Below are 16,515 nucleotides of genomic sequence, written 5' to 3' on the forward strand. Positions count from 1 at the left end.
ACTCCCATCCTCAACCCCTCCCTGAATTGTTGCTCTTTGAGGACAGATCTCACATCATGTATTTCTCTTGTCCCTCCCTCCAGCACTTATTTTAGGGGTACAGTTGGTCCTCATCAAACCCAAGTTGTCCTGCTTTTGGGGTGGCCTTCCTCAGCACTTAGAAGCACCCAACAGCTTCTCTAGGCTTTGTTCTATGCCATACTTCTGAGCTCAAGGCATCGTCCTTGGGCTGGTTGAACTGGAAAGGATCAACCTGCGAAATGGCCACAAAACATTTTATTCATTTTACTAGTAGGCTTCCGTCTGTAAGGCAGCTCCGAGGAGTGGGAAGCGGAGGGCGAGACAGAAGACAGGGACCCTGGGAAAGCTCTATCAGACAGCAACCCCTGGCCACTAAATCAGCTGAGGGAACCCGTCGTGGCCCGATTCCATCCCTCTTTGGAAAATCCTCCTGCTGACTTCCACCCTCTGCCCGTACTCGTCCTCGCCCTCGTCCTCGCTCGACCTGCGGTGGGCGTTCTGGTAGAGCACAGCGCACACGCCCGTCAGCCAGGCGGCCACGGTGCCCGCCGCGAAGATGCAGAAGCCGATGAGCAGCACGAAGACGTAGTCTTGCTGGTCCAGGTGCGTGATGCACATGTACCGGAGCGGGTTCCCCACCTGCGCGATGGGCCACCCTGCCAGCTCTGTGGGCTCCACGCACGTAGCGTTTTGGTCATCTGTGAGGAAACACACAGCAGGCAGAGTGCTGAAACAGCAGAACTCCCAGGATCCGGAGGCCAATGGCGACCTGGAGAGGCCGTCTGGACCCTCGCTACTCAACGTGTGGTCTGTGGATGGGAAGCATTGGCATCACTTGGACCCCTTTAAAAATATAGAATCTCAGGCACCACCCAAGGCCTCCTGAACCGGAATCTGTGTCTCAGCAGATTCTGGATAACATGCAGGGTCTAGGCGGGGGACAGGAGACAGAGAAAACCCAGACCGAGGTATCTGGGCTTGTTTTGCAGAAGTGGGAGACACAGAAGGGAGTTAGTGCAGCGAGAAGCTTCTGCTAGACTTCAGGGTAGGAACCCCAGGGTATGTGAAAGCAGTGATGTCCTCGGTGACCAAGGAAGAGAGGGAGATCAGGTTTGGACTGGAGCCCGAAGCAGGAGGACTGGGGGTAAGGACTGCAGAAGTGAGCTGATGGGGAACGGGGCAGCTGGGTTTGGAGGCTGGAGAGAGCTGTCCAGGCTGAGCGCTAAGTCCTCTCCAAGCTGGACGCTATTCCCTGCACCCCGACTCTGTGTCAGTGTACCTACAGTGAAGTCGTATATTACTCTGAGGAAGATGGTCTGAAGTCTGTGATGCTGTTGAGGACTCTGTCTTTGGAGGAGGGTGTAGACATGAGAAGGGAAGCCAGCCTGGGGGCTGCCACATCCACTGTTTGCAAAGATTACAGAGAAAGGAGAGGAAGCAGCCTCTCTTGAGAATAAGTGTGGGGCAGCAGCCCGCAGGGTGACCCTGGTCCACGGGAGGGCTCTCAAGTCTCCGGAAAGGGATGGGGCCCTGGGCCTTCACCTCAGGTTGCTGTCAAGGGGCAGGACCACAATTACACCTCAAGGCCTCTCTCTAGTCTGCCGGGGTTCGAGGACCTCTGGGGTTTTGCCCAGGAGGCCCAAGAGTGGGACTGGTGAGAAGCAGGGGAGGCTCCTGCAGTCTTCAGGAATTCTAGCAAGACAGGGCTCAGGTCATCTGCCCAAGCTGCCTGGAGTCCACGCGGGACTATACAAAGAAAGCTGTGTTTGAGAAAAGAAAACGTGGAATTTTGAGAATCTGGAGTGTGCCAAGGGGTGCCTGGTGGGGGATGTGGTTTTCTTATTCTATTTTTAAGAAAAAATTAGGCTTTCAAATTGGGGCTTGGGTGGCAGAGATGAGACTAAACATTAAACACCTATTTCCCCATTTTGGAGCATTACCTTGAAAGGAGCAATTAGGCAGTGATTTTAAAGCATTGTTAGGCTGCTTTTAAGTGAGAGATGTGGGTGTCTCCTTGGGGAGGGTTTTTCTACCGCTGCATTCTCTCTCCCCCCTTCACTGCCTGTCACCGCCAAGGTGGGAGCTCTCCTCGCCTCCTCACAGGTCTGTCTCCACCCGTTCCCAGTTTCCCAGCTGCGGACCATTTCCACACACTCCTGCCAGAATTCCCTTTGGCGAGCTGGGCTCTTCCCAGGCACGCTCTGGCTCAGAACCCTCTTCTGACTCCCCTGAGCACCTGGCCTGGTACTCAGGGCCCTCAGCATCCGCCTCCTCCCACCTTTCCCACCTTATTTCTCAGTGCTCACAGTCACCCACCCTTCGTTCCACTCAAATTAAACTACCTGTTATTCCTCTAGGACACTTCCCCCTGATCTTTAGCTGGCTTTGTTACATCGATGCTCTTTTTTGCAAATATCCCTTTCTCCAGCTTTTGGGTGATCAAGTCCTTCCTGTCCTTCAAGGTCTAGTGTAAACGATTCTCTTCCCAGGACTCCTTCCCCAGCCACCTCGTCCTCATAGCTCAGAGGACACGTGAGTTTCCCCACTCCCAGCTCACCTACAGCACCTCCTAGGATCATTCTCACTGCATCTATCACATTCTACCTTGCTTGGTGGTTATTTGCCAGAAAGGGGTGCATCTTTTCTCTCCTACTAGACAGACTTTTAGCTCTTGAAGGCATAATCCATGTCTGATTATTATTGTTCTTGTTAATAAGAGCTATCGTTCATTGACTGAATTAATTTTTAAATATTTGGGGGTTTTCTAGTAATTCTAGTTCAATTCTACTGTGGTCAGAGACATACTCTTTGTGATTTCAATCCTTTGAAATTTATTGAGAATTTGCTTTATGGCTGAGCATAAAGTCAATTTTAGGAATTCTTGCATGTGCACTGAAAAAAATGTGTTCTGTCTTTGAGTACATTGTTCTGTGTATGTCAATTAGGGAGTGGTTTTATACAGATCTTTGTCTCTATTGACTATTTATATCTTTATTGACTTTTTATCTTTTTTGATTTTTTGTTGATTTTATTGATTTTTTCAAAACTATTGTCTCAGTCACTATTAGCCTATTTCTTGTCTATTAGCTACTGGGGAAGTATGTTAAAGTCACCAGTTATGATTGTGTACTTGTCTACCTCTCCGCATAGTTCTGTTAAGTTTTGCTTTACAGATTTTGAAGCTATGTTATTAGATGCATACAAAGTTATAACTGTTACTTCTTCCTGGTAGATTGAGCCTTTCCTCATTGATCAATATTGCTCATTATCTCTAGTAATGCCCTTGCCTTAAAGACTACTTTGCTTGATGACATTAGTATGGCTGCACCAAATTTCTTTTAGTTAGTGTTTGCATTGTGTATTTTTTCCCATTCTTTTACCCTTAAGTTTTCTATGTTCTTATATTTAATGTACATTTTTGTAAGCAGGATGTAACTGGGTTTTGTTCTTCATCCAATCTAGCAAACTTTGTATTTTAATCAGTCCATTAACATTTAATGTTAGACTTTGGATCAACTGTTTGTTTTCCATTTGTCCCACTTTTAATTTTTATTTATTTTAGAATTTTAGGTCTTTTTTGTTTTTTTTATTTTAATTTTTTTAATGGAGGTACTGGGGATTGAACCCAGGACCTCATACATGCTAAGCATGCGCTCTTCCACTTGAGCCCTTCCCCCTCATTTCTTTTTCTTTAGCTTGTTCGTCATACATTCTTTTCCTAATCTGGTATGATGATTTTAGAATTTATAGCCTCATCTGCTTATCCTGGAGTGTCTGATATGTGCTAGGCACTGTATAAGGTGCTTTACAAAATTAAACTCCAATTTGACCACCCCACTAAGTAGTTTTAATTCTTCTCATGCTACAGAATTAATAACTTGTTCATCAATTATTCCCTCGTTGGCTTTCTTGATCTCCTTGCTCCTGACAAAAGGCTACCAGGTACTGTTGTATATGCTGTGTACTGCACAATCCCAAGACTTTCATTCACATTACAATCAGGTGACTAAGCCCCATATTATCCCTTCCTCAGCTCTACTTCAAGGGTGCAGGGCACCTGCCCCAGTTAAAGTGCCCAGGTACAATTACAGGTATCATTAATGTTTAAATTCTTCCCACAAATAGTTCCTAAGGAAAAATAAACTACCCCCATATTTAGTTCCACATGTGACATGTTGCTCCTAGGTGGAAAAACCGTCTGCCAAAATCAAATGCATGGAGAAGCAAGAGTTTCTGGGGCCCAGAACAACACCTGTTAGTGCAGGAACCCAGGATGCCTTCCCTTCAGAAAACCTGCTTGAGTCCAGTGTTCACTCTTGTGTCCCCAACATCTAGAATAGTGCTTAATACATACTAGAGCTCAAAATGTGTTGAAGGAATTAAATATTATTTGTTATTAATCCTTTGAGGTCAATGTAATTATCAGTGGGAGGAGAGGGAACCTGGGGAAATAGAAGACCATCGATGGGCCAGCTGGCCTTGGGCCACCTTGGACTACTCTATACCAGGCTTAATACCGCTCCCTGCTTACCTAGTGAGAGTTTGGGGAGGACTCAGCGAGCGAAGGGGTGTGAAGTCCTGGAGGGGGCAGGAGTAGATGGTCTCCAGGACCAAATGGAGGGGTAAGCCTTGAGCTGGGAAAGGGCACCTCTTCTGCCCTCTGAGACTGCAGAGAAGGAAGTGAGTGTAAGTGTAGATGGGATGGCCGTGAGGATGCAAGTCCTTCAGGCACGGTGTCAGAGGTAGTTATTACCACCCCCCAGTTCCTGTTTGAGAATTGTTCGAGAGCAGAGACCCTGTTTGTCCACCTTTGTACCCCTGGTGCCTCACACACAGTGGAGGCTCAATATATGTCTGTTGAATGCATACAGGAGGGGATGCGTGAGTTACTAATCTGATCTCATATAGCAGTTCTTAAACGCTCTTGTTTTTGGTCTTTCTTATTTAGGACTGGTTCCTGATTAGAATTTGAAGGGATCACTATTATATTCTGCTGTATCATAGGTGGCCCAGAGGAGAAGTCTCCCTAGAGGGGAAACTAGATTGGACCGTGTAACAGCCCAACGGCACCAAAGCCAACTGGCCAGCAAGGCCAGCTTCTCTGACCCTCATGCGTGGTCCTCTGAGCAGTTCTAGTCCTGGCCTTGGCTTCTACCTTTGCCTACCTGGAGTTCCTTTTCCTTGTCACCCAGCTTTCTTCCCTTGATGGCATAGGCAAGGGTTCAGCAAACTACAACCCATGGACCAAATCCATCCTGCTGCCTGCTTTTGTAAATAAAGTTTTGTTGGAACACAGCCATGCCCATTCATTTATGTTATTTCCTATGGCTGTGTTCATGCTACAAATGACACAGTGAATAGTTGCAACAAAGATCCACAAAGCCTGAAATATTTACTATCTGGCTTCTTATAGAAAGCATGTGCTGACTCCTGGTCTAAAGCATCCTTGGCATCTTAAAAACCTTAAAGATTTGGGTGATTTGGGCTTTGGCAGTGCAGTTCTTACCTGATACAATTATTTTCCCCCCTTGGATAATAGTTCATATTTTGGTAAAGGTTAAACCTGACTCATAGATTCTTGGAACATTACAGGAACGACCTTGAAATCCAGCAAGTTTGACCTGATTATCCCTGTGCTTTAGGCTAAGGACTGGGCTTTTGTATAAGTGGTTTTGTATATATGGGCAAGATTTAGAGCAAGATCTTTTCCTCCTATTGCAGTCTTATGTGCTTGTCAGTACCCGGAATTCTGTCAGCAGGAGATAGAACCTTTCATTCCACTGATAAAATAAGGCTTAAAGTGTAAAAGCCTCTGGAAAAGAAGCCAATGACTTAAGCCCTACCCTGGGGAACCCCTGCTACTGGCTTCCTTGAGCAGTTTAATGGGGAAAGGGAGCCAGCTGCACGGCAAGCCTAGGGGATGGTACCAGGCAGTTCTTGGAAGCTAATGGAAAACTCTATTTTGCTTTCAGCTTGGGCGAGGGCTGGACCTGCTGAATAACTACCCATCTTCTCAGAAAAATCCAGATAGTGGACAATTGTCCTCATGGATAAGGGGCAATTTTGAAGAGTTCTGTAGTGGAAGGGCAGCACCATTCACCAGTCCCCCAGGCAGAAACTTGGAAGTCCTCTTTCCTTCCTTTCTCATATCCTGTAATTCAACCCAGAAGCCAATCCTGTTAGTCCTACCCTCAAAATATATCCCCATTCTTACCTCTTCTCATCTTCTGGACCATTACCCTGGGCCAAGCCCCCATCCTTTCTTGCCTGAACTCTCATGGCCTCCTGACTTGTGTCCCTGCTTTCCCCACAGCCCCTCTACATCTCTCTGGGGAAGCCATGTATATAATTTGTAGGTCATGTCACTTTCTGGCTCACAACCCTTTCATGACTTCCTGTCATGTTTAGAATAAAATCAAAAGCCTCTCATGGTCTGTAGGTCCTGTATGATCTGACCTCTGACTGATATTTTTATCTCATTTCTGACCTTGGCTTCACTCTGTCTCAGCCATACTCACCACCTACTATGTTGAGCTCATTCCACCCCAGGGCCTTTGCACTTGCTCTCTCCTCTGTCTGGAAAGCCCTGGGTCATATTTCCGTTGTTGATCCCCTTACTCCATTCAGTTCTCTGTTCTTCTTGATCTTTTAATATGTTGGCATTCCCCAAAGCTTCTGTCCTTGTCCTGGTACCTTTTCATGCTAAATTCTTTCCCTGGCTGATCTCATCCTTTGTTTGGTTTTGCTGATTGCCAGTCAGCTGATGATATCCAAACATATATTTTATCCTCTATTTTGAATTTCAGGTCAGAACATCCAAATGCCTACTGGTGCACAAAGACCTCTCACTCAAACACGTTCAAGACAGGACCTGGCTTCTTCCCTAACCTCCTCACCGCCCTTCCTCTGAGCGAAAAGCTGCAGTTGTCCAAGCCAACACCTTGGGAGTTATACTCAATTTTCTTCTTTCCTTTATTTTCCACATTTCATTTATTTTTTATTCACTCAGTATTTACTGAGCATTTTCTCTGTGTCCGAATCTTTCTGAAGATTCAGACTTGCTCTTTGCTCTTATTAAGACCTTCCTGTCTATCAGCGAAGACAAACATTAAATTAATACAAATGTGTTAATTACTGAGAATTGTGCCAGAAGTCACAAAGGGTGTACAGGGAACTATGAGAGGGTCTAGTTCAGCCCCAAGTCCTGTTGCTTCTACCTTCTAAACAGTTCCTGCTGACCTGTCTGACCTCTTCATCTGCACTGCTGCTATCGGCTGCCATCCTCTGTTGCCTGTGTGCCTACAGGAGCCTCCTAGTGCTGTATCCAACTTGCCTGCCTTCCAAAACTTCTCAGGATACCCTGAATGCCCTCTAGAAAATCATTCAAAGGCCCCCATTGTTGTACTCCTCTTTCTCTTCCTATCTGCCTCCACCCTTTGCTGGCTTACTTTTAGGTTGGGGAATTCTTCATCTCTAGAGATGAGGAAATCAGGGTTGGCTGCTCTGGCCAGCCTTGCACTGCCTCCTTCCAGAGGTCCGAGTGGTGTTGGATGACCAGATGGGTCATGCATGCAGGTCTGGCATTTCTGAACTTGAGGGAACTTTGCATCACCCACTATCAGGGATTCCAACTGGGCTGACCTAGAGAGGTGTGAGAGGTGTGAGAATCACCCAGGATCCTTCCCAAACCACACATCTTTGCTATCCCCATCCCTCCTCGAATTTTCTGGATGGTTTAGGGAATCACTGACCCAGATGCACCCCTCTCAGCTCCCTCACTGCCCTCATGAGGCTGCTCCTCTGGCTATCAGCAGGAGGGAGCCATAAGACCACAGTGTTCATGATAAGGTTGGAGAGACATGTTAATAGAGCAGTTGACAGCCTTGGAAATGTCTGCTGCCCAGCTGCTCCCTTTTTTGGCATCTGGTCTTTACTGCAATTTCTCTGATGGAGGAGATGGGTCAGCATTAATAGTGGAAGAGTGTGAGGACCTGAATTCATTCTGGAAATCTAAGTTTTGGCACAGTTGTAGATGACTTTGTACTTGGTGGACTGAAATGGGGCCATTATCCCATTACAATCCCTTGAATACATGATGAAACAGCCTCAGAATGAAACTAAGATGTTCTCTGCTCAAAATGCCCTCAGAATGACTTGGACCTGAGACAGCACATGACCCAGTCCATCTGCTCCCTGCAGATGTCCCCGAGTGGCTTTGTCCCCCTGCCTCGGCGGCACTCCTGCCCAGTCTCCTCTTGGGTCCCCCTCGTCGGGCTCAAGCAGGACTGCTTAAGGACCATAATTTAAGAGCTGGTGGAGAGGGACCCCCTGTCCTGAGACTACCCCCGTGTCCCTGCTAGTAGCCGTCACTTTCTGAGTTCTCACTGTTTCTGGCTGTTCCCGATCAGGCTGCAAATGCCCCTTGAGGGAGACGTATCAGAATATTATCGGTCTCTTTACACCTCAGTGCAAAGCAATTGATTCACTATTTGGAGCAGCCGCTGCAGCTCTAGAACCCAGACCATTGTCATAGCGCTTCTCAATGCGACCTAAGGAGCACACGCACCAGGAGCTCACTGAGTCATCCTCTCTGGACGGGGAGCCTGGGCCTCTTATGCTCATCAGAGTTCGAGAACCGCAGGCGGAGCAGACCAGGCCTGGGAGGAAAGTTCAGGGCACTGAGTCCTGGGAGCAGGGGGGTGAAAGCATTGTTCTAGTCCAGCAGAGGGTGCTTAAGACAGGAGGTGGCAGAGGGCAGGAGTTAGAGGTTGCATTTCCTAATTACGTGACCATAGCCCGCATCTCTAGGAGCCCCTGCACCTCAGCACTGACCCGTCCTGCACTTACTCATCTGCCGACCCCTGCTCTCCTCTTAGCTCATTTAAGTGCACCTTATCTTCTATTTAGATGCTGGCTAAAAGGGGTCTTATAGAGTATCTAATCCCTTTCCCTTATTTCAGAGAAAAGTGCGATTCAGAGAGGAAAGTGACTTGCCCCAAACCACACCCTGGCATTGCTGGGATCAGGGCAGGGCTTCCTGGCTTTCAACTGCATTTTCTCTCTATTGAATCCCTAGATTGTCTTATTAAAGACAGGAATTATGACTTCTTTCCCTGCGACAAAGCATCCCAGCATTATAATACAACGTTGGGCACGTAGTGAACATACAATAAATGTTTCAGCGTTGAATGGACTATGATGTGCTTGACAGTAAGGAAATATCACGGCAGGAGGGAAAACACTGGACGTGGATGTCAGAGGCTCTTCATGCTGGGCTTCGCTCTAAATCCACTTACCAGTGAGGAGGCTAGATTCCAAAGTCCCAGCTGAAGCATCCTATGTTAAAAGGCTTCCCTGACCAATATGGTGGCCACAACCCGTACAGGTGGCTATTTAAATGAATTGAAATGACATAAAATTAACATTTTAGTCCCTCAGTTACACTAGCCTGATTTTAAGAGATCAACAGCCCTGTGTGGCTAGTGGGGACTGTTTCGCACAGCACAGATTTAGACCATTTCTGCTGCTGCAGAAACTTCTCTTGGATAGCGCTGGACCGGACTTTGAGGGTGGAGGGGAGATAGGGGGCCAGGTTTTTTCTGTCCAGGGGCTTAGAGCTGCGTGAGGTTTTGAGAGCATCTTCAGAGGCATTCGACCCTGTCCCACTAGGGAGCTCTATCCCGGGAAGAACTCAATTTCCACTCTCACCTTCAAATAGCATTAATGACTGGAAAATTACAGTTCCGGCCAGGAATGAGTCCTTCTATTTGCTGACCTTAGCCAAAAAGGAAATGGAATTTGTGGATCTGTTTTAACTCTGTATTGATCGGAGCATCCTGGCAACCAGCACATTTTAATCCACCCCCGTTTCGGCTGTGGTTTTTGTGTTTGGAAAGTGAATACATGAACTGTTTGAGGACTGGGCAGTGTTCAGTGCATCTGGTGGGTATAGCATTGGAGAGCTTCCTTTGATGAAGACCTTTGATAATAGCATCAAATCTCTTGTCCATGTAGGGAAGTTCTGACATTCTTATTGGCTGCAGCCTTGTGGTAATAAAGGGGGAATAAAACATTCGGCCTCCTCTGCAGCCCCTCTATGGGGGGAGGGGCGGACTTAGCCAAAGTGTGACATAAGGGAAGGACATGTTATTGCCCTCATGTCTTATTTTAAGACTTCTCCATTTCTTTCCCGGACCTTGGCTTCCTTCAAGGTTCCCCACTGTTGCAGAATTAATCTTAGCTAATTGTATTTCTCAAGAATTCACTCTTCCCTCTGATATGAAAGCTGATAAAAGCTTAGGGGCACTTGCATTATTCCATCCAGGAACTTATGTATTTTTTCATGATCCTCTTCGAGATGGGGGCATTTTCTGGGACCCAGAAAGGTAAATCTCCAATGGCTAATTTTAGCCTAGTGGTAGGCAGCATATAGGGGGATACTGGGGCAAAAGTACAGCTCGGTAGTGTTCAGATCACAAAATTACACCATGAAGGTGACTTCTTTCTCCCAAGGCCATGTCTGCCCCAGAGTCGAGCTGACCTTCTTGCCCTCATCCCTTGAAAACTGTCTGCATATCCTCCCCTGTTTCTTGCAGGTGGGGCTTGTCTGGAAGGTAGAACTTCAGTTCCAGGTTCAGGTGACTCAGGAAGAACCAGCCCCTAGTCTCATGGCCCAGGCTGAGACTAAGCTTTGATTTGGACTTCTGGTTTTGTTCCCCAGGGTCTGAACGTCGGTATTCATAACTCATCTAATATCCAGCTCCCTCCAGGACTCCCTCTGTCCCATTTTCTCAGGGATTAAAATCCTGGGACCTGCTCGCCACCTTCCCATCTCCTGTCTATATCCCCACGTGCATCCCTACAGTCACGTCTCCTAGACAGGATGCATGTCCTCTAATACGGCTGAGCTCTCCTGAAGTCCGCCACTTGTCCCAGTGACTGGGACAAGACCACCCGACTGACGTTGGCTGCTCTGTTAGTACCCTGTGTCCTTCCTACATCTGCCAGCCATCCGTTTAATGAAGGCTTATGGTGTGCCAGGCTTAACACTAATGGCAGTTCACATTAGCAGTTCATCAATGTTCTCATTTCATCCTTACGACAGCCCTAGACAGATTGGTTCTATTGTTTTACCTTTTTGAAAGATGAGGACACTGAAGTTCAGAGAGGTTAAGAATTTATCTAATATCCTATAAATACTTAATGGCAAGGCTAAGGTTATAATCCAGATCTGTTTCACTCCAGAACCTAAGCTCTAAACACTGGGCTTTCCTGCCCGCGTGGTGGCTGTCCTTCACTGCCTGCCGCTGAGACTCTCCCAAGTGCTTTCTCTATCCCCACAGGCACATGCTCACCTCTCTTGTCCCTCTCTGTCCAGTGGGGTTAGTTCTGTTGTGCCTGACAGGACCGTGGGACACACATGGTGCAGAGGCTCCACAGTCATATGAGTCTCCATACACAGCCCAGGCTTCTTGGCTGGTTGCCTCCATGAGCACTTGTTTGGCACATAATAAGCATTCAATAAATATTTAAATGGATGAATGGGTGAGCTGAGTGGTAGCATGGAAGTCCCTTACTTTGCAAGGGATCTATATGCTGGAATTCTGTTGTCATCCTGAGCTCAATACTGAACCACAGGTCAAATCCCCCAGTACTAAGATTTAGTATCTCCCTGGGTCTAAAATGAAACCCGTCTTTGAGCTGGGTTCTCCTTTATAACCAACAAGGTTATTTGGTTTATTTCATACAAATTCTTCATATACCCTGAAATTTGGACGCATGAGAAAGAGATGTGTAGGTTCCATTCTAGAACATGCCAAAGATGACCATTTTGATAGAAAATGTGGTCCAATAGATGGGCTTAAGGTTGAAAGTTCAACTAGAGTGTTTGTCAATAGCAAAGATATTTCGACCTAACGAGACTTGAATCATCACATAAGAATCACGCGAAACAAATATTATCCATTATGTTGAGGTCTGGCTAAAAGGTAGAGAAGTATCTAATGAATTTTACTGTGTGTGTGTTCAATTTTATGCATATGTGTGTCAGTTCATATGTCTTCTGTGTGTAGCTACACATTTATGTGTGCATGCACATTATGCATATGTAATATGTGGGTGAGTGTGTATGTGAGGAGGTGTGTATATATGTATGGTATATATGTGGGATATAGCTGTGTGTTTGTATATGTGTAAGTATGTATGTGTGTTTGCATGTGTGTTTATGTGTATGTTTGTGGTTGTGCATATACGGGAAGGGAGAACCAGACTGAATAAGATGCAAAGGCGAGCGAACACTGAGATTAGGTCTATTCTTTTAGAGTTTGGATAGATTGGGGTGCAATTGGTTTGCAAGGGAAGTGCAGGCATGTTATAATGAGTTTATGATGGCTTGGGCTTATTATCCAATGAAAATAATTTTGTGTGAGTTCCAGGTGTAGCCAGATAGGAAGTAAAGCTGAAATTTAGATGCTATGCCCATATGCTTATAACACAATTTATGTTTATAAACAAAGTAACTTATTGGATCATAGTTATCATGTAACTTGAGGATTTAAGAGATGGTAGTCACATGGAAAAAGACCTGAATTTGAAATCAGAGAACGTCAAACCATTTTCTCCCCATTTAGTAGCTGTGTGATTTTGGGTGGATCAGTCTATCTTCTCAACCATAGGGTAGGGGTAAAAATACCCATCTTAGCCTCTTCCACAGTCCTAGGCACAAAATTTAAGGGTTGGTGTGAAACCCAGTAAAGAAAATGAGACAGAATGTATGAAGAAAATTCAGTAGCTGCAAAGCTCTATACAAAGATGGGTTGTTCTAAGCCTGGCCTTGGGCTCAGGGATGTTTTTAAGAGATAATAATAGTGAACTGGAGCAATGAGACCATATTTCTGCATCAAGTGGCCTGAGAAGTTTCCTCTAGGCCACAAAACAGCAGAGGGGGACGAGCAGAGGGGGACGGGCAGATTAGCAATTGCCAGGGTGGAGGTGGGGGAGGGGGGCATTCATGTGTCTGCAAAGGTGGTCCCACTGGCCAGTGGGTGAAAACTTTGCCTCAAAAGACATGCTCTTCATTCAAGAGCTTATGGGCTTGACAAGATAGACACCCACTTCTGATGTTTTTGAAAACATCCAGTGAAACAGACTCAGTTTATAATGCTATTCGATCCTGGGTTGAATGGAGTCAAGGAGTCCAAGGTAATTCGCCTGAAAATTCTGAGAAGATACAACTTTATAAAAGTTGTATAAAGCAAAATTCTGATTAAGGGAGATTTGATGGGAGGTGAAGTGGTAGGCTAAGGGACTGGGGAAGAAGCCACTGCACCCTTTTCAGCTAGGTAGGGAGTCTTCCTGGCAAATTGGTGGTTTCTGCTCAAGGGAAATGTGTGTATGGTGGGGAGGGGGCAAGAGAAAATGATGCTCTTCCGTGGGCTAGTTACAGGAAGAATGATGGGGAGAGTCCTATTTGGGTACCACATTTAATGCATGAGAATGATTAATACTGACCTTCTTTTAGGGAGCTTTCTAGAAACCACTACAGCACCAGTCATTGAGAAAAGTAGAAGACATTATCTCTGGAGAGGTGAGTCAAGCTACCCAAGAAACTGTTCCTGTGTTCTTTTATGATTAGTACTGTAAATAGGATGGTCTTATAGAAAATAAACTTATGGTTAACAAAGGAGAAAGGGGGTGGGGAGGGATAAATTAGGAGTTTGGGATTAACAGATACACACTACTATAGATAAACTAGATAAACAACAAGGATGGACTGTTTAACACAGGGAGCTATATTCAACATCCTGTAATAACATATAATAGAATAAATCTGAAAAAGAATATCTATTGATCTATGTATCTATCTATCTCCTAATCACTTTACTATACATCCAAAATTAACACAACATTGTAAATCAACTACACTTCAATGAAAAAAAAAAAAGAGAAGATGGTCTGACAAAGTTAGTTCCTTTTGATTTATTCTAACTCAAGCTCAAGTACCTGGCAGCATGGCCAGGTGCCTAGGGTGCAAAATTTAAGGAGACACTGACTCTCAGTGCCACCTTCAGTTCTGCATCCGAGGAGCCTCACCTGCTGCACCATAGCCCAGCCCCTGCCTGGAAGACATTTTAAGACACGCCCATTGGAAAGCCAGGAGGGCACGTTTTTACTTGCCGTCACCACCCAGCTCCCTCTCCCCCAGTTCCCAACACCTGTCATTTTGGTCAGGAACCTTTCTAGAGCATTGCCACATGGGCAGGACCTCATGTGGAAACTTCAGCAGGACATTTGTGAAGCTGATGCATGAAAATATTTTCAAAACAAACACCCAGGAGAGGCAAAGAAGAAGGGGTTCTGGTAGGGTTTCATTATCTCAGAGGCCCCAGGCTCTCTGTGAGGGGTTATTTCATGTTTCTCTGAAGCTCTGACTTCCCTGGATGACAGTGACATTGATGGAGTGACAGGGTTGAAGGACGAGGGTGGGACAGTAAAGTCACTGAAAAGAAGAGGGAATGAGGCAGCGGAGTGACCCGGGGACCACGGCAGAGGGGTGGGGACAGGGGACAGAATGGCAGCAACTGGCTTGGAAACCTACGAGGTAAAAGTTGAGAGTCTGCCTGTAAAATTGGCATCTCCCGGCTTGACACAGTGGGCACCGGCGGCCCACTCTCCACCCATTCATGCCGTTCTCCCTCCCTGCGAGGTTAGCATCTGAAGACAAAGGGAACATCAAAAGCCCTCTCCTCTCCTCCCTCTCTCATGAGTGTCCAGGTGGCTCATGTACCTCTCTTTGCATCTTTGTTGAACGCTCCCTTTTATATATCACACTATTGTATTTTCTACTGGCTATGATTGAATTGACTTTTAGACCTGGGAAAAATTCAGTCACTGAATTAAAGAGATTAAAATAATTTACCCATGGAATTCAGGGTCCGTGTACTACTTTGTTATATCGCAGCTACAGTACTTTATCATTTCCATGCATATCATTTATTTAATTTATTTATTTTAATTTATTTTGTTTCTTTTGGGGGTAGTAATTAGGTTTATTTATTATTATTATTTTTATTTTTATTTAACAGAGGTACTGGGGTTGGAACCCATGACCTCGTGCATGCTAAGCATGCGCTCTACCACTGAGCTATACCCTCCTCCCTCCCCATGCGTATCATTTTATGTTGACATGACAACTCTGTTTGGTAATATTATTGTCTCCACTTTGTGGATCAGGAAACTGAGGCTCAGAGAAACTGTGACTTTCCTAAGGGCAGCCAAGTAGTAAGTGCTGAGTAGGAGCAGAACTGAGTTCTTTGGATGGTTATTCTAGAACCTTTCCTACTGATCCTTACTGCCTCTCCAGTCAACCCAAGGATGGATCCTGCAAAGCAATAAGAAAGCTTTCAATCAGCTTCACCCAGATTTTTCTCCCACCCTGACCATCTTTTGACTTCACCTTTCCTGGCACCAGTTCCTCTTACGCTATCGCATCCTCTTCCCCACCCCCAACCAAGCCCTCACCTGGATGGTTCAGATGGGACACTATCAAGTAGATGGAGAAGTCCAGGAAGGAGCAGTTGCACTTCCAGGGGTTTCCACTCAGATACAGGGTCTGGAGTGATACGAGGTTTTGGAAGGCAGCGTGGTCCAAGGTCTGCAAGCCGGTATTTCTGAGGTCCAGATACCTCAAAGAGCTGGTGTTGGCAAAGGTGTACTTGTTAAGTGATAACAGACGAGGGTTGTTGGAGAGATTCAGCTGCACCAGGTTGCTAAGCACGGAGAAACTGTATGGGGAGATCAAGGATAGATTGTTGAAGCTGAGATCGAGGTAGATGAGTTTGAAGACCCCGATGAAGGTATAATCCATCACCTCCTGAATCAGGTTTTTCTGACAGTCCAAGTAAACAAGGTCACTGAGGAGTCCTAGAGTCATCGCTGGCAAGAAACGGATTCTGTTATCACTCAGGTACAGCCTCCGGGTGTTCAGGGGGATGTCGGGGGGGTATTCAGTTAATTGCATCCCTGTGCAGATCACTTCTTGGGTTTGACACTGACAATCAACTGGACACTTTAACCCTGATGCCAGTCCCATTCCAAAGGAAAAGAGTAACCACCCGGGCCCAGGGCCTGAAGCAAGGGGCATAGTAAGAAGCGGCGACTACCCTCCTTCCACTTTCCTGCGGGCGCTGTCCCTCTGATCAGAAGGCTGCCGAGGGGTGGGGTGGGGCGGGGGAGGGGCTCTGGAAAGAACTGTAACACCCTAGCTTTGTGCAAAGCAATTTTCCATTACAGGAGAACCGCACAGAAGTTGAAACGCGAGGCCCGATGCCCCGCCGCCCAGCCTGGTGGCTCTGCCGGATTGCTCACTCCCAGACTGCTGCTGGAAGTCTGCCCGCTTGGCGGCTTTCAAAGGTCTCACCCTTTCCCTGCGTTTGCAAGTGAAGGGGAGCCAGGGGAGAGCCACATGACAATGAGGTTGCCAGTTGACACCTTTGT

At 46.3% G+C, this 16,515-nt stretch overlaps 1 protein-coding gene across 1 annotated transcript; it reads right to left on the reverse strand.

The window, feature by feature from the left end:
• Positions 1–351: 351 nt before the first annotated feature.
• Positions 352–16,218, reverse strand: LRRC52 (leucine rich repeat containing 52). The gene is made up of 2 exons (XM_006175932.3): positions 15,541–16,218; positions 352–719 (listed from the first exon to the last, which is right to left on the reverse strand). The coding sequence occupies exons 1-2, from the start codon at positions 16,160–16,162 to the stop codon at positions 394–396; spliced, it is 948 nt and encodes a 315-aa protein (XP_006175994.1). The 5' UTR covers positions 16,163–16,218; the 3' UTR covers positions 352–393.
• Between the last annotated feature and the right edge of the window lie 297 nt (positions 16,219–16,515).

The sequence above is a fragment of the Camelus ferus genome, chromosome 21, assembly GCF_009834535.1.
Source record: "Camelus ferus isolate YT-003-E chromosome 21, BCGSAC_Cfer_1.0, whole genome shotgun sequence".
Taxonomy (NCBI): Eukaryota; Metazoa; Chordata; class Mammalia; order Artiodactyla; family Camelidae; genus Camelus; species Camelus ferus.

What these genes read in the sequence shown, in the direction of transcription:
- LRRC52 (XM_006175932.3), bottom strand. Translation starts at nt 16,162, where the DNA reads ATGCCCCTTGCTTCAGGCCCTGGGCCCGGGTGGTTACTCTTTTCCTTT. An exon ending in GTCCCATCTGAACCATCCAG is followed by an intron (nt 720 to 15,540) that starts GTGAGGGCTTGG and finishes GTTTCCTCACAG; the next exon opens with ATGACCAAAACGCTACGTGC.